The sequence below is a fragment of the Xiphophorus hellerii genome, chromosome 2 (genome assembly GCF_003331165.1).
Source record: "Xiphophorus hellerii strain 12219 chromosome 2, Xiphophorus_hellerii-4.1, whole genome shotgun sequence".
Classification (NCBI taxonomy): Eukaryota; Metazoa; Chordata; class Actinopteri; order Cyprinodontiformes; family Poeciliidae; genus Xiphophorus; species Xiphophorus hellerii.
Window position 1 is genome coordinate 19,431,632 of NC_045673.1, and position 22,230 is coordinate 19,453,861.

The window sequence follows — 22,230 nt, forward strand, 5'->3', positions numbered from 1 at the left end:
AGTTGAACAGAAAATGCCCCACTAGTCCAAGTTTCTACATGTGTCCTGATACATCAGGGAGAAAGTTTAGCACCATCTGGTTTTTCAATCCAATCAACTACTGGTTAGTAAACTGACCAATGAAAATTGAGCTAAATTTTGGTCATTTAAATAACTGTTAGGGGCATCAGTGTATCGGTAGCTATAACTGTAATCTACTCACAAAATATAACCTGACTTCTTAAAAGAGACTAAATTTCTCCTAAGAGCAGAACCAGCAAGCTGCATTGTGGTCACTATTAGAACTGTAAAAAGTTTTTTGCATCTACACTTATGTGAATATTACTTACTACAAAGCTAATTGAAATGATTAACAATTAATCATGATGGCTACTAAGTTTTGGAACCAAACAGAGAATTACACACAAGTATAGTATAATATTGCCTGAATGCATTTGACAAGTTTTCTTCAGTGGTTCATTCTGTTTCTCCTCTCAAAAGAACCCTCCAGGGAGTTTTGCATTTCTACAATTAATTCTTTTTTCTTGTCACCATTACGCCTGCCAGCAATCCAAAATCTCTGTGCCCCCCTTCTACACCCACTCAGGCGAGTCCTGAATGAACATTTATTCAAATTAGAGCTCCAACTGACAAAAAGCCAGTTCCAGTAATCCCTCCCGCCCCGCGTCGGGTAATATCTAATGATTAACTGAAGAAGCTAATCATTACACTTTCTAATTGACTAAATGAGTCAACAAAGAGAGAAAGCACATATATCAGTAATTACCTGCTTGTTAAGAGCAGAGGGGAGCAGGAAGTGAAGAGGAGATTCAAGCAGAAGAAATGATGTTAAACAATGTGAAAAGCAACCACTGTAACTTTGTACTGGGCACTTTGTTAATTTCAGAGCTACCATGCATTTTCTAAAAGTAAAGTTCTTCTAAGAACTGATTTTATTCATTACTGCAATTTATATTGTATTTTGCCATCATATAAACAGAAGTCTAAAGTCAGGCTGTGCTCATATGCTGGCTGTAAAACGATTGTATTTTTGGATGTTGATTGGAGAGTAGTTCAACGTTTAGACACAGAATCACTGTTTAGACGACCGCCAAGACACCTGTAGTTGTCATGCCAGGGCACTAGATGGCACTGTGGTTTTAGTATGTCGTCAAATCACTTTGACCTCACAAGTCACTGTGATATCTGTATTAACCTCAAAGGTCATCTCTATGACACACGGATAATCCGTATGAAAGGATGAGTCTAACTGAACGAGTCAAGCAGCTCACAGCACAATGCATGGTTTTGTTGTTTTCTGCCCATGCATGCGTAGAGCAAACTCTGCAGCCGTGAGTCCTGTAGATGTGTGCTTTCACATCTGTACATCGCACCTCTGCCAGGGATGTTCCATACAGAAAAGATCCACTCTGAGACCTGGAGTGTAAGAGAGAGGCTGGATCTCAACTAAGAGGTTTCGGTTTCACTGAAAACCTGCTCCATGTTAACAGGGCCTAATTCACTTTATTGGTGAACCAAAAAAGTTCCTGTGAGCATTTGGTGAAATGACATCATAGTTTTGAATGCAAACTATACATGGCATCAGAATTGTGGGAACTTTAATTTGAACACAGACTTGTAGTCCAATTCACAACAAGGATTTGTTTTCTTTAAGTTTTAGACTTAAATAAGGTCTTGATTAGTATAATCTCAGCTACTTAACTTGATTTCAGTCCAGTTCAAAACTATATGTTGTATTATCTGCATTATGCAGGTTTTCAATGTGTTACCCAAACTTCCTTCACATGGATGGAAACATGCTACTATAAAACCTCCATATAGCGCCTTTGTATTTTAATTGCGCAATAAGGCTGCATGTTATAGGACAACATAAAATATAAAATTGATGATTGTCATGGTGACACTGTGACTTCTGATAAGCAAACATACAACTAAAAAAGTCCTAAAATCTTATTATGTATTTTTATTATGTGTTGAACAGAAAAACAGATCAGAGATGGCAGATGATCCAAAATAAAAACTCATCATATATGCAGTGGTGGGCAGAGAACCCAAAAATTATACTCAAGTAAGAGTAGCACTACTTCAATATATTTTTACTCAAGTAAAAGAAAAAAGTATTTGGTAAAAAAGTCTACTCAATTGCTCAGGAACTGATCAAATGATCAATCATTCAATATGTAAAATTTACATAATCAGACAGACCAAAATATAAAGTAAAGTGGAAATTTTGTATATTAAGGACGAAAAGTTATATTTATATATTTATATTTCATATAACAAAAAAAATAACAGTCAGGCAAAATAAATTTTTTCCAAATCAGTTTCTTTCAACATAAAACTTATGAAACTGTAACAAAAACTGCAGGTGTGTGTCTGTGTCTAGTGAATTTTTGGTTAAAACCTGTTTGTTCTTCATTGAGTGGGTAGAGAATCCAGAAATTTTACTCTTGTAAGACTAGATAAAATTACTCAAGTAAAAGTAGAACATGCAGCATAGCAAAAATACTCCTAAAAGTACATTTTTCTAAAATGTTACTCAAGTAAATGTAATTGAGTATATGTAACTATAGTATCTACCAAATTCTGGATATATAAGAATAGATCTGCTCTTTTGGTAAGGAAACAATTCAACTGTAATATCCTAATGCTTCCATAAAACACTTCAAAACATTAGTGACAATGTTAGTGGCATGAAGAGCCTGAATGAATGGTATTTATAATTAGCTAATATATATTGCAGTCCAAGTTGTGGTGTTAAGGTTGTGTACAGTGAACTCAGCACTTTTCCTTTTGTACAAAGATGTCACCTTTTAACATCAGTAGTAACTGACCTCATGCAAACAGTCCTCAGTATGAATAATGAACTTGTACTTAACTAACCACAATGATTTTCTCACACCCATTAGATAGAAGTGAAATATTGGGAAAAACAAAAATGGCCAAAGAGTGGAGCTTTGAAGAACCTCACATATGATCATTACTTGCTCAGTTTTTTTTTTTCTTAACCAACTCAAAGTAGCCCAGGGCCATCCAAAAACTATGGCCAACAACTGAAAAAATTAGGACAGTAGCAGGAAGTCCCACACTCTTGGGGTAACTGGGAATCAAACGTTTGTGTCTGATGTGGTAGACGACACCCTGAAGAAAGTTATTCTGTCATGATAATGCTTGGGTACCTGTTTCCGTGGATATGTGAGGCACAGAAAGCATAGCTGTAATGTAGCAGCATGGGGTCAACCAGCACGCTGTTCTCGGCGTAGTCCATGAGATCCTTCAGGTAGCTCAGGTGGCGGTGGCAGCCTCGAACCCCGTACCGAGCGCAGTACTCATCCAGGACAAACACCTGGCCGGGACTGAACCAGCCCTGAGGACAAGCATGACAATTAACCTACTGCTCCATGCACTACCAGAAATATTTGGACAGAGTTCTGTATATTACCACAATGGGCTTTAAATGAAACAACTCAGACGCAGTTGAAGTGCAGACCTTCAGCTTTGATTCAGTGGGTTGAACTAACAGATTGCACAATATATGAGGAAATAAAGTACAGAGTTAAAAGACAAAATTAAATAAATACATCCTTAAATTTTTGATTAAATATGCAAATAAATAAATAATTGTTTAATTAATTTAACAAACAATGCATTAAATATCTCACTAAATTATTAAAATGCAAACTTAAACAAGCTGATGCAGATAATTACATAAATGTAGATTCATTGTTCCTGCTCCTGAAGCATCACCATGAAGTAATTTTATCCATCAAACGCGGAGATCAAAGCCAAGGGGCGGGGCTTACACTGATCAATTGAACTCCAATAGTGTAGCCTCTTTTTGAAAACCATGTAATGGAGGATTTGCAGGAGTTGTCCTATGGGCTTGTAGGAGAGAAAACTTTTGACGCCCTGAGATGAAGTGATTGTATTATAAAAACATTTAGTTCATCACATTTGTATGCAAGTTTTAGTTCAACCTACTGAGCTAAAGCTGAAAGTCTGCACTTGATCTGAATTGTATCATTTAAAATGTATTATACATAACCAAAATGAGAAAAAAGTTGACTCTGCCTATGTACTAATGGACTAGTGGACAGAGTCAATTGGTATATGGACTGTAGGCAGAAAAAAAACTCTTAGATTATGAAACAACAGGTTGACGTAAAAGTTATTACCTCTCTACAGGTTTATGAAGAATATGTAAGGAAAGGCTGAAAGGTGTGGAACAATTTGAAGATCCTGAGATTTACATTAGTTCATTTATCTGGTGTGTAATCACTAAATTAGGCATGAAGCTTACAACACTAATTAAGATTCTGCACTGAAAAACATTAACAAATTAGCACCTCCACTGAGCTGGTTCCACACACACACACACCCACGCACCCACCCACACACACACACACACACAGTGAGCTCCCTCTGGCTGACAGCCGTGGCTCAGTGCCAAGCGACCGGTGACCCAGGAAGGAAGATGAGCAGCAGAGAAACTGTTTCACCTTCAGAACAGTTGGTTCCCTCTGAAGACCAAAACTCAACCAGACATTGCAATATTAAGACACATCCTGAAAGCTAACGCCATATTCATATTGTCAGTTGGTTTTCATGCATGTTCTTCTTTTGGCTGATAAATCCTTCCTGGGAAACTTGGCAGGGAATCTGCTTGGTCTGCAGATGCTGAGAACACACACCTGCACACGCCTGTCCATGTTCTGTTGGTCCCAGCTAACTGTGCTGAGTATGTCTGCACAGAATCATTCACATATCTGGTAGATTTACATTTACTGTTGGAACAAGTTGGGCTCTGATTGTCTCCCAGGAGATAACAGAGGGGAGGTCATTCAAAAAATACATATTTATTTATACTTTAAAATAAAATAACTTGCTGAAAATGACTTTCTTCCTACTCAATCATCAATAGACAGGCCTTATTTGGAATCAGAGCCAACAAACCGGTCTTATAATTGCTGAGCAGCTTTTGTCATGTTTCCATTCAGACTAACCACATCTACCCTGATTTTTCACAACCAATTCACCAAACTGACAAAAACAGTTCTGGTGTTGGCAGAGACCAGGGTCCTGGGATCTGTCGAGTCTCTCTGAACTGACCACCCAAAGCTTTGGCAAGGAGTGACACTGAAATAAAGATCAGTGTTCTTTTGCTATGTTACACATTAAAACACCTTTTATATAAAAGAGCAATCTGCACAAAAAGAGAAGGAAGTACAGTAGGCTGCAGAACACTGGCATAGCAAGGAAAATGTTGAGAAATACAAAAACAGCTTTACAACATTACCTTCAAGTAAATTGAAAATAAAAGTTACGAAAATGACAAAAAATTTGAAAAAAGTTATTTTTAGAAAATATATTTATGGTCTCATTGGCAGGCTGCTTCCTAGTGGGTTTAAATGTGTCAGAATCCTCGTCTGCAGACCTTTCATTGACCCTCCTCCCTTCATCACTTTACTTAAGTTTCTTTCTTGATTTTTCTCTGTGGGCACGAGCTATTAATATCACACCACAGAGAGAGAAGGGGGCTCACTGATGGGCGTGAAGCGACAAGATGTTCCTCTGTGACAAACAGATGGCGCACTCCAGTATTGGCTCTGACCGCTCAATTAGCAGCTAACAAGCAGACTGCCTCGTTAGGCTTCCATCAGCCGTGGCTGTGCGTCTCTGTGTCAGAGCAACAGCGTCTGCCGCCCCCCTCTGAGGGACGGCTCAACCCAAGATCCGTCCAAGCAATGGCAGCTCTGAAGCTACAAACACCTTTGCCTGTTTTCTTTTATCCATTCTTCTTTTTTTTTTTTTTTTGGTTTGTGACTCAAAGATCATTTCAGATCATTTCTCTCATTATCACTGAACCAAAATATAGTCTCAGTTAACAAGTCACAACTCTGGGAATTAATGCAGGAGTAAAAATAAATTTAAAAAAAAAGAAAACTGCTGTTCCTGTAGCTAATGTTGACTCTGGTAATAGTTTGGAACAGAGCCATTTAATAATTTACCAGAATGGAACCAGAAGTGAAAGCAAATGGAAGAATAAACCTGAGTGGACATCAGGAGAGCAACCAGTCAGAGATCACAATCTAACCAAAAGCATGAGACCTGAAGCTCCAGAAGCTGCTCTCCATCACGGCCACAACAGATCCTTTGGCTCGGTTGTGTTCTCAAACATGCATCTTATTTCAGAAGTTTAACCATGGTCCACTTCTATAAAGATACAATCAGGTCCATGCTAATGCTTTTCATAATTCGGTTTTAGTGCTCAATCTGAAACAAACTTCAGCTGATAGAAAAAACTGAGCAGTTTTGGGGTTCTGGCCTCCTCTGAAGGATCCAGACATCAGCAGCTGGGAAGCCTGCCAGTTGGATCATAGCTCATCACTCTCACTCTGGAAATCACTCATTAATAAGCAATCATTATTAATAAATATAACGAGACAAAATATTTTGTTTATGAACTCAGAACGACAGCATCCAGTTGTGACTGGTTTTCTAAGCAGAAGCTGTACGCTGGGGATCTGGGTTCCACCTTCACAGCAGCTTTAAACTGAGCTGTAGTACAAGTGTGGAGTCAAAAAAGGCCACTGTAGAATTTATACCTCTTAAAGGTCTTTTATTCATCTTTTATCCTGTCACAACCACAATTTTAAATGTAGTTGTATGTTAAAAAGAAATTTAATAATTTTACATTTAAAGAACTAACATGATTTTCAAATATTTTTCACAATCAAATTCCTATGTTGCAGTTGCTGGGCTAGACTTTATCGTTGTCTGTCATTGTGACGGGGTTCTATTATGACTTGGTCAAACATAAATGCCGGAGATCACTTTAGTGAAATTTATTAAGATTTTTGTCAGGTGAACAAAGATGGCAGGTGCAGAATATGTACAAAGGACATCCACGGCAGGTTAAAATCAGACAAACAGCAATACCTTCATTGTCAGAGTCCATCACCTTCAGTGTGACTTCTCAGGAGTCTAGCCAAAGACTGCCTCCATGTGGAGCAGAGCTCTGTTTTTAAAGCCACAGACTCCGCCCACAGAAAGTCCAAACAAGCAAGTGACAATAACATTTTGGACTTGCATTTTAATTGAAAGCCCAGTCTTATACGAGTAATGGAATGTCTCCAGGCGCTCTCAGGTTTTGAACATTTGCGTCACACAGATTCAGACTCTTGGTTATACATGGTGGACTGACAGGGCGCAGCAGCTGGAGACCTAGTAGGACTCGGACATCCACCTGGATTGGCAGCACGATTTCTTCCTGGAGGAAGCCATGAGCTGACACAACGCTGCCATTATGTCAGCTCATGTTCTCTCGCTAATTGTTCTCTCGCTCCTGATATTATCTTTTCATTTTGATGAACATCAAAAGTAATCCTACATCAGTTTACCTGTTCCTTCTTGTACATTTTGCTCTATCTTCTCAAACTCCCAGTCAGTTGTGCCACATGGTCACTTCTACTGATCCAGGCTCTGGTTCTGCTGGAGGTTTCTTCCATTGTCGCTACATGCCTGCTCAGTATGAGGGATTGATGTAAAGTCAATGACACAACACGAGTGACTGTCACTCTTTGCTGGTCAAGGAGTAGTGAATGCTGCAAGTCAATGACTTGATGCTCTGCTGGGTTTCCTTAGAAATTTTTAAGCTACTTTGAATTTATTGTTTGAAAACTTGCATCAATTGGAAAGTATCTGTGACTGGATTAAATTGTATTTTTTTTGTAAAGTGCCTTGAGACAGCATTTGAAATGTTGCTACATAAACAAACTGAGTTAAAACATTTTCAGATGTTCTCCATGCAGTCCGACTGACGTTGAACTATTTTCCAGTGAATATTGAGCAAAAATGGGGATCTATAGCTGAACAAAGCTGGTAGAGACAAACTAGCAACCTGCTGCTAAACATCCAGTAGCAGGTGGTTCTACATAGTATTGACTCAAGTGGGCTGAATACAAAAATACGCCCCACTTAAGACATTTTTATTATAAATAATAAAAAAACAAAACCTTGTAGACTTTTCTTTCACTATTACAAATTGCTTTGTGTTAGCTTTTCACATAATATCCCTACTAAATACATTGATGGTTGCAATGTGACAACATGGGAGTTCAAGGTGTATAAAACTGAATGCTACTAAAGTACAGTACAAGTCAAATAGAAACAAGGTGCAGGTTGTTTATCAAAGCACACTAGATGAATATTCTGTGTGTTTCAGATGCATGTGGTGATGGCTGAATGTGACTGGAGCCATCCGCCCCAACTTCAGCAGTCCTCTGATGAGCAGACATTTACCTAAATCACTGAAATGGGCTTGAGATTCAAACAAAACGGGGGCTTGAATCATGTGGATGCATAGACTTGGCTAATTATTTCAGGATCTGTTAAGACAAAAATAATAAGGTAGATTTCTGCTTCAGCATACTAAAACTGCAGGACACCTGTGTCCTGGTCTCTCAGAAGCTCAGCAATAGTCTGGGACAGGATATGAGCTGAGGCTGTAAACTTATAGGTTGACAGGAGGCTAAATAGGTCAGATTCTTGCAAATTAGAGTAAATATTGGTCTTCAGATGCTGTCCACTTCAATGATCACTCTCAACAATCAATCTCATTGTGCTTCAGCAGCCAGAGGGCTGAGAAGGGCGGAGCATTGGGACAGCAGCATGCTACTAATGGTCAAAGTCAGCTTCTGCAAACACTCGCAGTTTTATTTCTTTTTACTGTCAAGATGTTTTTATACTAAATTCAATTCAAGACCAAATGAATTTGAGAGACCTGCATCGATCTGAAGAGTCTGTACATGTTGCGTTTTATCTAAAAAAGATCCTGATTTTGTGAACAGCTCCATTCTGGTCGTCCAGTTAAGCCTAAAGTGTAGAGAGCAACAAGATGTAGAGACATGACTCTAGGTTTGGACTGGATCTGTCTGGGCTCAAGCTCACAGCACCGTCACTGGCCGGATTTAACCTCTTCCCCCTCAGTAGGAGCCACGCTGCTGCTTCTGGCAGCACTGTGGACTCCAGCGACATCCCAAACTTCTGCCTAATTACCATTGTTGTCGTTGGGTTCAGCTCATTTTCAATAAAATATGACCTGGTCTGTGACATGAATCCAAGGCACTTCTCAACAGATGTCTCCCACGCCTAGGCCCAGGCCTTTTCTAAGAGTGCTCAGTGAAAAGAGGCTCAAGTTGGAACAAAAAACCCTGCGGTGTTCACAAAAGGCTGAGCAATGAAGAGCTGGCTGGACAGTGTGAATGGAGCGGTCTAATTGCAGTGCTGGAAGGAGTCCTGGTGAGGTAGGCAGACAAACCAAAGAGGCCCAGATGTCACTCTGCTGAACATCTCGTTGACTTGAAATGCAAGACAAGCCAGCATGACTCCTTCAGCATCAAAGTTAGTGTTCAGAGGAAACCTTTGTCAACAGTTTTTTTAAGAACATGCTTTTACTAACAGGCTCTTACAGAGCTTGAACATACCTGCAACACATACTCTTTACAGAATTCCAAATGAGCCTCCTAAAAGCAGTATTAACCCAGACTGTTATGCATGCTGTGTTCTCATCAACAGAGGCAAAGCTTTAACATTCATAGAAATGATTGAGATAGACAATGAGTTCTTGGTTTATGCTTTTTTTAAAAATATATATATAAATATATTGTAGTATCTACAGTACCAAATGTTTTTTTTTATAATCATCCTTTAATAAGAAAAACTTTACTTTAATACATGGCAGGCCTTTTAAAGATTGTTGTACTTTTTCACCATGGAAGGAATATTGAAGAAAACACTGATATTTATAGAGGAATGGAAACATGGAACCCCCTTCCTTCATCTGCTTGAAGCAGTAATAAATAGTCCTGTTTAATTATTTTAACATATAAGGTGTTTTAATTGTATATTTATGAATCAATATGTTATATTAAGTGTGTGTAACTGCTTTTGAAATAAGTGACTTTTTTATGATGTGGACCCCAGGAAGAGCAACCATTTTCACGTCAATGGCTAATAGAGATCCAAACAAACAAACAGAAATTGAAAAATTCAGTTTGTTGAAGATCAGACCACACATACTTCAGCTAAAGTTGCTCAAAAATCTATGAGCAATTTACAGTGGCCACAGAAAGCATTCACAGCCCTCTAAATTTTTACATATTTATAAAAATATTAATATTTTTAAATATTACATGGTCATAAGTATTCAGACCCTTTGCTCAGTATTGAGTAGAAGCACCTTTTGAGCTTGTACAAAAGGTGGCTTGTACAGCCATGACGTTTGGAGTTTGAATGTTTTCTACGCAGGATCAGTGAAAAAGCTGCTACTTGTCACTAAGCCTACTTCCTATCTAAACATGCAGAATCTGGCTGCTTTTGACATTGTGAATCACAGCATTCTTTTGACCCATTTGAAGTCACTTGTTGGTATTTGAGGTACAGCACTAAACTGGTACTGGTTGTGGGGATTTGGTTTTTCTGTGGCAATTTAGTTCCTGTGTTGTCTCATCTGCCCTTGATTGATCCCAGTTGTGCCCTGTGTCCCCTGATTATCTTCCCTTTGTATCTATACCCACCTGTGTTTCCCTGTTGGGTCCTTGCCTATTGTCAGTCTGATGTCTATGCCAGTTGCTACCAGTGTGAGAGTCGTTGTTCGCCTGTGCTGCCTGGAATTTGTGAATCGCTTCTTCATTAAATACCTTTATTGCACCTCGTGCTGGGTCCGCCGCTTCCATCCTCACCATTCAAAACCGCATCTCATGACACCGGTCCTAACTTTCAAACAGAAGTTTTCTGTAAATCTAGGACAGCATTCTTCCTCTGTTTCTTCTCTAAAGTACGGGGCTGCATCAGAGTCCCTGATTTAACGTTGACCCACATTTTAGTTCATTTGTTCAAATGACATAGAGAAAACAGAAAATAAAGTCAGCTTATCTAAAAATTTCTGACAGCGGTTAGCGATAGATGCAAAGTCAACCATCCCTGGATTACAACAGACCGACCGGCTAAAAACGCACATCTCAGCTTTGTGTGTGCGACACTGAGGTAATTTCAGGAGAATCCTTACATAACGCTGGATATGAGCATAGCACACAGAGATGTTCATGGTCTGCTAAGTTACACACAACACAAAAGCCTTCAGTGTATTCTCTCTAGGATTAGTTCCCCCTCCTCCTTCCTGTGTCTCCAGTGAGCCGGCACAGCAGTTGGGCCGTGTTCCTATTTGGAAAGTATTGATTAGAACATTTAACTCTTCAATCAGTGCGAGAGACCCCCTACGGTTTAACAAACCAGCACACACACACACACACACACACGCCGAGACAGAGACTGAACGCTTTTATGTGTCTTCAAAATGTTTTCTGATGTGTTTTAGCCTCAGCAGGAACTTCTCTTCCCCTTCAGCATTAAGCTCCTACAAGAAATGGATGGCAAATGTAAAAATGATTTTAAATGACCAGAACTAGTTATCACTAAGTGAAAGTTTAAATTAGCCATCATGCACACACTGAGTTAGTCATATAACTTTAGTGAAGGTAAAGGCAACGATAGCAATAGGGCCTAGACAGGAGAAAGTCAAACCAGCATAAGGAAACATAATGTTTTCTATACAGGTAACATGGTTTAATTAAAGTTGCGTCTGGTTTACATTGGCAGTTTCAACAACGAAACAACTGAAATGTTAATTTTTCTTTTTTTATTGGTCTGATGTAATATTCAAATCTTTGATGTTGTGTTTTGGTTAGCTGGAAGAAGAAGGTGATCCTAAAAGAAAAAAGGCTTGAAACAGCCTGTGTGCAATTAATCTACCTGATATGCATCACTGAGTGATGGAGTTACCGAAATAAATACAATTTTCAATGACATTCTAATTTATAAATGGATTTGTATCCAATACTATTTTTAAAGCTATGGAAACTGGATAGGAATGTGATAACAAGATCACATGTTAAATGATGAAAGTAACCCTGCTGCAGAAACTGTTTACTGTCTGAATCCTGCAGAAAGAAAACATTTACCACTAATTCCAGAATTATTCACAGCCTGGCAGATTTAGGCTAAAGGCAATCTTTCAGTTTGACATGCAGGTTTCTTCTTACTGGATATAGCATTAGTGGTTTGGAGTGGACCAGTCCACACCAATCTCCAATTGAGATTCTGTGGAGATGGCTAAAGTTTAGGGGGATGGTAAAGAGAACTTTAAACCCCAAAAGCTTCAAACTCATCACCATGAAAAATGATCAAAAATAGAGTGGAAACATGCAAAATGTTGCTCAGAAATAACAGGAAGGGCTTGATTGCTGTAATGCCAAGAAAGCAATTTAAACATAAATTGAAAATGAAAAAACATTTTAGCCCATCTTGGTGATCTCATGATGTCTGCTTTGACAGAATGCCAACATGTTCTAATCCTTCATTATCTAATATGTTCTTACTCCCGGGGCCCCAATTATAAGGCCAAAAGACTTAGAAAATTAGAATATAACAAAAACCCAGTAATATTATATTATGGCCCACACCAGGCCTCGAGGTCCGATGTTCTGTCAGATCAGCATACGTTGCCAGATCGTCAAAAATGTAGCACAAACTGACGACTATATCTGTCAGCGAAGTACACGCTGTGATTACCATATGCTTTTGTTTAATCAGAAACATGACACCATGACGTAGAAGTTACATTTTGTTATTATGACATCATGACTTAGTTAACTAGTCAGACCATCATCACCGAACAGGAAGGTGAGTTTTATAGAGGGAGTGTTTTGAGGTTGACTGTAGTTGTATCTAGACCCTGCTTTAAATACACTTTGAAACCACGGCAATGCATGTATATCCAGTTAGTTATCATTAAAAAAAAATTTATTTACTTTTCTTGTATCTTGTCGCTACTGGGGCTATTTTTACTTAAGTCACTGTATAGCACTTTAAAAGCACTTTATTAACAAGCACTTTATTTAGCACTGCACTTTAAGCATAGATTTGCACATAAACAACAATTTGCACACAAGAAGTTTTAATTGTATTTATTGAGTGTTTTTAGTGATTAGCATGTGGCCTTTTGTTCTGGGCTCTGCACAGCTGCTCCTCATTGAGAAGTGACCTGGTTGCTTGTGAAGGGAGGATAATTGTTACTCAGAGCAATGAGCTACTGGTGGGTAAAACTGAGCAAATGTATGTGCATAATCTGTTAAGTGTGGAGTGCTATTATGAAGTGACTCACCTGTCTTTTCTGTGTCCTCTCCAGGGTGTTTGGACTAATTCTGCCCCCGGGGTCCAGAGACACCATTTATAGGTTCTGGGAGAGGCCATTGAAAAGTGGGTGGGGGGGTTGTTTATGGGTTTTGTGGTGTTTTTATTATGGTGTAAGGATAAAACATAAAATATTTATAAAAAGTAAGTGGAAATGTTTATATTTAGTAAAAGGTATTTTATTCAAATAGGTGGAGATTGGTGAATTGAGATTCCCCTGTGTATTAAAGGTGGTTTGGTCCGTAACAGCTGGGACTATTTAAGGCTGCAGTTTCACCTGTGAAAGGGTTGTTGATTTTGTGTGAAGAATAAACCACTGCTGTTTCCACCTGAACTCTGCCTCAACTTTTCATCCTCACTGTAAAATCCAGCGGCAAAGGGCCGCCTTGTTACAGTCGCGTATGCTTAACTGACAGGTCCTCTGTGTCATGGGCCTCTTACTGTGCATGCATGCGTACTCACTGCATGTATGCTTCTCTGACAGGGTCTGATCTGACAGAACACCGGACTCCAGCAACGTTTAGATGCGTCTCTGCTTCAGCACGCTTGAGTCAAATCAGGGCATTAGCATTACTTTGGAGGGCTTTACTGCACACCGAGGAAGTCCTTCATTCATCTGATTATCCCTCTGTGTGGAACAAATCTAATGTTTACAATATATATGAAAGTCACTAATGAACTGAATTAATGAAATACATTAACTATGTGACAATTTATTATGCTGCTACTGTAAATGTAAATGGCTATATGATCACTGACAAAATAGGCTAAACTTCAACAAACAAATAAATATAGTCCAAACAAATAAATACAGTCCAATTTGCTTGTATTTGGATGATTAGTACTGTACCAAAAATCAACTGACAGTTAGATGAGGGGATCAATGGACATGTGTGGAGCATGTTTGTTCTGACACTACGCATTTGAATTTACAAGATTTAAGGGTTTTTGGGTTTTTTTTACCTACCTTGAAGCAAGCTTTTCCAGCTGAATCATTTACATACATCACTGGCCTGCCTGTGTTTCATATTACATCCAACCTTATTCTACCACATGCTTTATTTACACTTTGGTTTTGTTTTGTAAATAAAATAATTTTATCCATTTGCAGAGATGAGAAGAATTTTAGTAATCTGGGTTGTTTCACATAAAATGTCCACTTCTTAGGTCCAAAATGATTTAGCTATAAAATTTAAATTTGAGCACATCTGCTTAAGTCCAAATAGAATTTCAGTTACTTAAATGCCTTGTCCATAGGTCAGATTGGTATAATTTATTTTCTACTTCATATAAGTATTTAGTAGGTCATGTAAATTGTCTAAATTGCTTAGCAGATGTTTGACATTAATTAAGTGTACTTTGCACCTGCAGTCACCCAGTGATACTGACAGCTGCCCTCTGCGGAATATTTTGAGCCTCTTCTAATATCACATTGTCATTAAGAGCAGTGATTCCCAACATGCAGGGAACCCATGTTTTAGATGCCTCTGTTCCAGCTCACCTCATTCAAATGATTGCATGACCTCCTCTGCAGTCAAAGGCCTGCAGAAGCTTGTTAGTCACCCATTCAGTAGTCAGGTGTGGAAGCAAGGACACACCTAAAATATGCAGGGCCGGGGTACCTGAGGACCAGGGATTGGAACCTAAAGAACAGGTTCGAGATAACATACCAGGCAGGAGAAGGAGTCGTTCATGCGGTGCTGCAGAGTGTGTTTCTGTAAAACGGAGAACAGAGCAGCATGGTCAAAGCAACCCGGAGCTGCAGAGATGAAATCCTCCATGCCCTGACGCTGACAGGGATCCAGACCTGAAAAGCAAACACAAAACAGGTCCGAATAGCATCTTCACTTTAACAACTATAGTACTTTAGGTTTTTACATTTTAAATAAAGTTAAACAGAAAACTGTCCCAAAAGTGGACCCAGTTTCAGTTCAAACACGATGCTTCAAAACTATTTGTAGTTCTTGGGTGTTAACTTTGACATCTAGGTAGAGGTTTAAAGCTTGCCCTGCTCCTTCACACAGATGCTTCAGTAGAATTGTTCTATACTAATTTTGTGAATAAGTTAAGCTTAGACAAGAATGAGGCAGGAGCTACTTCCAGACTTGTGTTATTGTGTAATTAGCATATTTCCACAGGTTGTGATATCTCTAACTTACCTAATCCTGACACTCTTTATACTCCTGATGATTTTGTTCACTATTTTAATACCAACTCTCTTCAAACCCCCATCAAACCCAGGATGCATTTTACTCTCTATGTGAGATGCACATTAAACACTCTTCACTATAAGGAAACCATTATAACTACTACTACTTTTTGTAACTTAATCGCAAGTAGCAAAGGTAATACAAAAACATTTTTCTCTACTGTCAATAACAGCACATAATCCCCCAACTTCTTCCCTCAAATGTTGCGCAGATCTGCTCATGGATGCAGATGTGGGTGCATAAAAACACACATTTGTGCGCCACTCTGCAGCACTTCTCAGCAGGCGAAAGAAATCTGGACCAATCAGCAGCACCCTGAACTCAGGCAATATAAGAAAACCACCAACAATTTGGTTGATTTTGCAACGAAGCTGAGGAAGGCAAACACAGACTCCAAAGCAGCATTTCATGGGAAAAGGACTTAGATTAAATAAGGACTACCGGTAAGCCTTTCATTGGACTCAGTTGAAATGTAATTTGACTTTGGTTTTGCATTTGAATAAAAGAAATGTAGAATTTGTTGAAGGAACAGTTTGCACTGCTGGGTTTTACAGTTTGGCTCTATCAAATGAATATCTAACATCTTTAATTAATGTAAAAACATATGTCCTGAGGAAAAGAAAGAAAAGTTTAATTCTAATTTAGAATTGTAGTTTCCCGGCTAAAACACGAGACTTGTCAGGTATGCACAGAATGACAAAAACCACAAAATAATCTCATTTTCTGTCTGTACTTGGGAAATCTAGTGTGTCTTACATCAGGGTCCCTGCCCTTTAAACATTTAGGCATGTTCCACATGCAAACTACAATGTGTTTTTATGGGATAAGGCCAATAAAGCATAGAATTGTGAGAAATAAGGAAATAATACACTGCTTTCATGTCATATCTGGGGTTGTTTAAGTTTGGCATTTATGGGGCGTTCGGGGCCCCATAAATGGTAACATTTTACCACAAACCACAGATATACAAATTTAACAAGTGTTTATTTAGAATGACAATGCTGTTAAACTTCATTTAATGGTTTCAGCATAGATAAATGAAAAGTTTTAAAATTATTTAAATTTAGGATTTTAAGGAGCTGGCAAGTTTACTTTGTAAAAGTGCAAAGAGGTTTGGCTTATTTTTTTTTGGGGGGGGGGGGGCGGACTTTAATATAAATACAGAAACAAACCTTTATTTAACCTTTCAAATAAAATAACCATGAATATTCATACAAAATAAACAATAAGGATGTAAACAGTGACATGTATAACATTTTGAGTAATTATGCTCAAATTTCCATAAACTTTGGCTCATATTTCAGAAATCTAAGAATCCAATCTCTGAGGTCTATTTCTTTAAATGCAAAATCAATCTACTCAAGTAAGAGTAGCAATAATATTACTCAAGTAAAAGAAAAAAGTACAGAGCAGTAAAACTACTCATATAAATAAATGTTCCAAACAAGTGACTCAATGTAACCAGTACTACCCACTTTTCAACATAGACTAACAAAATCAGTAGCCTTAATCTTGTTAACGTGCTTATATTAGCATTAGCTAGTCATCATTTAGCTAATATTATCTGCATTCAACAGCATACTTGACTCACTCTGTTAGGACGCATTCAGACCGGATAGTCCGGTACTCGGTTCGATTGTGGACTAAAATTGCAACATTTGTTACATTTTCAGAACTGTAGTTTGCATTCACACTGCGCTGTCAAACGACTAAAACTAACTGAAAAACCTGTCCCCCAGCCATCCCTCCCGTGGCCTGTGGTGGCGCTGCACCAAGATCTACTGAAGAAATCGACACAAAACCTCTTTAAGACCAGCGCAATTTTCTTCTTCACAAAAAGTAAACAGAAACGGAGCGGTGTCAGATTTTAGCGGTTGTAGGATTTCTTCATTCATATACATTAAAGGTTTGGACGTCGCCTGTTAGCTGCTAATGCTAGCGACGCTCCTACAGGCACCGTTACTGCGCAGTGAGTCTGTCCACTAAACCAGGCAACCCAGTGAGGGATGAGCAGGAATCTGTCACAAAATGATCGCAGCGCCTTTATTTCTTACCCGATTTCTATAAATATGGCTTAAATTAAAGCTAAGAAAATTGCTGATGTTTGTAAGTATTCTCCCTTGATATAAATCTATAAACAGTTTGGTTTCTGTCAAGATGCAAGAGAGGACTATGCAAATTGCTCTTTTATATTTGTGAATAATTACGTAATTGCTGCTGTTAATTTTATTAGTTTGTGAAAATGTAACAAACCATGACTCATATACTTTATATAAGGGACATATGAAATATGTCATCCTATTAGATGATTAAATGTTCAAACAACCTAGGAAATTAGTCCCGTTTTTGTCATTTATTAAAGGTTTTAAAATGACAGCAGCTGCAGAGCGCCACAGCAATGGGGATTTAAGCTGATAAACAGTAAAACAGCTTTAAACCATTTATGTTCTGATTTGCCTCGCTTTCTGTGTCGGAACGCAGACCCGTTGCCATGACAACCGACACAACATCTTCATTAACCCGCAGAGCGGAGAGTAATATATTGACCAGAATGTCCTGCACTGTTGGTAACTTCCTGCTTTTGAAACGGTCTCTAGTCAGGTTGCATCCGGACAGGTTTTCTACCCTTTTAGAGTCCACTTCAACCGGACCGAGGCCTAGGTTGTTGGGCGGATCGGAGTTCGGTTTTTAAGTCCGTTTTGGAATTCACATTTGCATTCTGACCTCCCAAAAATTCTGACTTTCTAGAGAAATGGACTAGAGTCTGATTCAGATCTCTAATCCTGGGTTGGTCTGAATGCATCCTTAGTTTGGGGGGAAAAAACTATGCAAAGTTCTTTGCCATTTGCTGCCATGATTCTAACACACACCTGCTCTGCACAGCAGCAGCAGGTCTCCGTCGCTGCCACACGCTGCCAAGCAGAGCAACTGCTGTGGCTTCTAAACTTGACTCTGAAACAGATCTAGCCGTAACCCCTCTTGACCAAATCAAGATGATCTTGTGTCAGATCACAGATAACTAGTTGGTCTCACTTACTTTAAAGCACAAAGAGTTTTCAGTGGAGGCTGTGGTAAAGTCACAGGTGATGCTGTTGCCTTATGTTTGGCTCTAAACTCCACATATTTCAGCCAAGCTCCACCAAACTCACTGTGATCGATCCTTGTCCAACCCACGACACGAATGCAGTCCAATATTTAGTGGACATGGCCTAATTCCTCCACGGCACTCCCTAGAACATTGTTTTTTGTAATTAAAATTTTCTTGATTTTCTGAATATTATCCCACATGAAGCACAAACAGAAACAGAAAAGGCTGGTGTGTCAATCACACGGCATCCTAATATACTGTAGTTCAATAAGTCATTTTCTACAGTGTTTTTAAATTTTGAGGTAACACAATGTCTCATTTGTAGATATTTCCAAAATTTGCTCTACCTTTCAAATCAAATGTGTGAGTAAGTTCGTTGTAGGACATGATTTGCCCGTGTTTATACAAATCACCAATGGTGCATATCAGTGACGTGTGGTGAGGTTCATGGCTGGTGAGGCACTAACTTAATCATAATCAGATTTACAAATATAGACCCCCTGCATGTTATTGTTTACATAAGGAAATTTCGCGCATGCAGACAACGCTGGAGGGCAAAAAGACTATTTTTCCACATGCATAGCCGCGCTGCCGCCGCAGAATAATTCCGTTAACTCAATCAAACTTGGACATGTAGCTATTATTAATTTCGTGCTGTGCTCCACATAAAAGGAAGAAACTGTTAAAGTACAACTCAAAACCATGTCTTTCTTGCTCTCTGTATCAGCGCAGCTACATGCAGACTCCTTGCCATAGCAACTGACACCACAAAAAAAACCCTCAAATATTTCCCACAGAAAGAGCAGAACATTCAGTTTGCTGCAGTAGCATGGTTTTAGGCTTAATGTTTATTTTGCAATTATTAATAAGTGATTGCTGTGGTAAGAGAAAACTATTAATATATCGCTGCACTTATTATTTTTCCATGATGACAGGTGAGCCTCTGCCTCACTTGCCTCCCCTGACCGCACGTCACTGGTGCAAATGTCACTGCCTCCAAAACACAGGTTGTTTCACCAGTACATATGGCAGGATTATTCTAGAAAGACACACATTTCTCTACCTGATGTGAAAGTTTTAACAGTTTGTGTACTTTTGACCAAACTTCACTTCAAAGGTAGCACCAACGTTTGACAACAAAATTGGTGTCAAACGTTGGTGCTACTTTTCAGTAGCACCAACAGGAAGTCGACCATTTTGGATCAGAGCTGCTATTTTGTCTCTGTTAAACACGTTGTATCTGAAGAAACTCGCCCTGCAGCTTTTGAAATCCAGGCTTCAAAATCAGTCAGCACAGCCATGAGGCACTGAAGTTTTCAAAGTTATCAAAATATTTTTCATACATATACTTTTTCAAGCATGTGGGTGTGGCCAAGCCTCAAAACTGACCATTCGCCATGAAACATCCCTGCATAAACTCCGAGCTGCATCAAACTATTTTTGTCATCACAGACCAGAGCTCATCACATTCACGTTGTCATTTAGCGATATCACTTTAGCCCCACCTCCTTTCAACAAGAAGTCACTGGTTTTCCCACCGTTTTTCTTCCTTTTACTCTATGCTTCATGCAGATGTCAACCTGTGTTTAATGAAATGCAACATGATGGTAAATCCTTCTTTCAACACTAGCTGGTAGCAGGAGCATGTTGGCGCGGCTGAATAGCAAATTCTAATTCCTTGCCATTTGCATGAGGTTGTCTCTAAATCATACATGCATCATTTGTTTTGCACTGAACTTGATATGATTGACCTTTGTTAACCTCTAAAGAGCACAATAGCATTAAATTATAATTTGACTTCACTGTGGCCCCTCAGCTATCCATCAGCTATATCTCCTTAAGACATCAACTGATTGTCCCGATTTTTTGTCCATCATCAGGGATCACTGCTGAACACATCAGTGTGTATCTCCTAGTGGACTTTTGCAGGAATTGTGAAAGAGAGTTGACGGTGGTGTTGCTGAAGCTCCCGCAGTTGCCATAAGGCCAGAGCAGAGCAGCACTGAGCTGCAAGGGCCTCCAGCGCAGTTTACAGCTTTAATTGTTCCTACTTTTCTAAGAAGTCCAGCTGATGTATTGTGTCAACAGATTCTCACAAGAGTTGTGGATTTCTGCAGCTCCTCCAGAGTTACCTGAACATGCTGCCATTGCCCAGTCTGGTTTTCACTTTATATTCACAAGTTGTTTTTGGACTTAAGCGATAATACTCCGAACACACTTGAATGAGTGGCTGAATAGGGCATCCAAAGGAGCTGCAGATAACAAGGGTTTGATGCTAGCATTAGCATCAAACAAGTGAGGTAAAAAAAAAAAAAAAAAAAAACAGCAGGCGAGGCACATAGTGTCCCCGCCTGAGCAAACCTGGGTTCATTTCCAGTCCTTCAGGCCCTCTTGTTAATGGTCCCTGCAAATGAAAAGCCTAACACTTCCCATTCTGTCGTTATTGTGGGAGTACATTTGGACATGGGAAGTTTATGAGTATGACACATGGCTCCACAAAAGACCATGAGTCACTGAAGAATGCCAGCGCCGTGCCCACGCTTGCGACGCCTGCGGCCTGGTGCCGGGGAAAAGCATTAGTGATTGCTTTTTATTAACACTGCCATTTTGTTTTTGTTTGGATGTAGAGATGCCCACAAGGTCTCCCCTCCTGATTCCCCCATGCACTCATCCACCCAGACGCATTTCTGTGTGGCTTTTGTCCGATGGTAAAAAAAAAAAGGCAGCAAAAGTGAAATCTTCACAATCAACTTCCAATCAAGGGTCATTTGCTTTTTTTCTAGTCTTTTCTCCCGACTCTCTCACTTTCTGTGTACACTTGGCCTTCAATTCAAGTGGCCTAGTTTCACTTCATCTAATTCCGATGTAGGTCATTTTACATTTGTTACCATCAGATCCATGGGATTATCCTTAATGTAATTTAGAGAAAAGGCCGGGCTAAAGGAGGCGACTCTAAAGAAAACGAGACAAAGAGATATAGATTAGTGCTGATAATAAGAAGAGGGAAAAGGAGGGGAAGTATTGATTGATGGATGAACAGCAGAAGAGTGTTGATGATCTGTGTCAAATCCAACTCTAAGTGGGGGAGGTGTGTGTGTGTGTGTATACATGGAAGTAGTTGGGGCAAAAATATTCTGAAGCAGTAATGGCTCAAGTATGAGAAGATGTCACTGAACCTGACAGAGTTGATGAATTTGGTTCATGCCGTGTGTTGCCCCCCACCCCGCAAACACACACACACACCACACACACCCTGCTCATATTTTCCAAACAGTTTATTGTGGATTTAAAGCTTTAGGCTGCAGGTTTAGTTTACCACTTCCTTTCCTCATTTCCAGTTATTGTTATCTCGCTGACCTACTTGAAATTTTGTGTCAAACATTGCTGATATTTAATTTCCCATGTCTATACAACTGTGTGAAACTTGTATACCAGCAGCATCATGTTGTCTGGTCCATCCTATGAAACATAAGATTGTTTATTTAGCAGCTGAAATCACAGTTCATCATAAGCCACTGTGTTGGGTTTTGATTGAAACCTGGAATCATGGTAATGTGTCTGACTCAGCAAATCATTTACATAGGCAGAAATGCAAACTTTGTACTAGAAGTGTGGTGGAGTACATTTTTCTGTCAGTTTTCAGAAATGGGAACCCTTCTACCATCAGCCACTCTGATGGTA

General features: G+C 39.2%; 2 protein-coding genes across 10 annotated transcripts in view; both read right to left on the reverse strand.

Moving 5' to 3' along the window:
* The window catches only part of mical2b (microtubule associated monooxygenase, calponin and LIM domain containing 2b), a 385,618-nt gene that overhangs the window by 59,211 nt on the left and 304,177 nt on the right, over window positions 1–22,230 (reverse strand). The gene's annotated exons all lie outside the window — the stretch shown is intronic.
* LOC116735013 (calcium-dependent secretion activator 2-like) overlaps window positions 3,063–22,230 on the reverse strand; it is a 102,153-nt gene continuing 82,985 nt past the window's right edge. The window contains exons 12-13 of the mRNA XM_032586604.1: window positions 14,922–15,058; window positions 3,063–3,367 (exon numbers count right to left, since the gene is read on the reverse strand). Coding sequence (XP_032442495.1) covers window positions 3,152–3,367; window positions 14,922–15,058 — 353 coding nt within the window. The 3' untranslated portion in view covers window positions 3,063–3,151. The remainder of the gene's footprint in view (window positions 3,368–14,921; window positions 15,059–22,230) is intronic.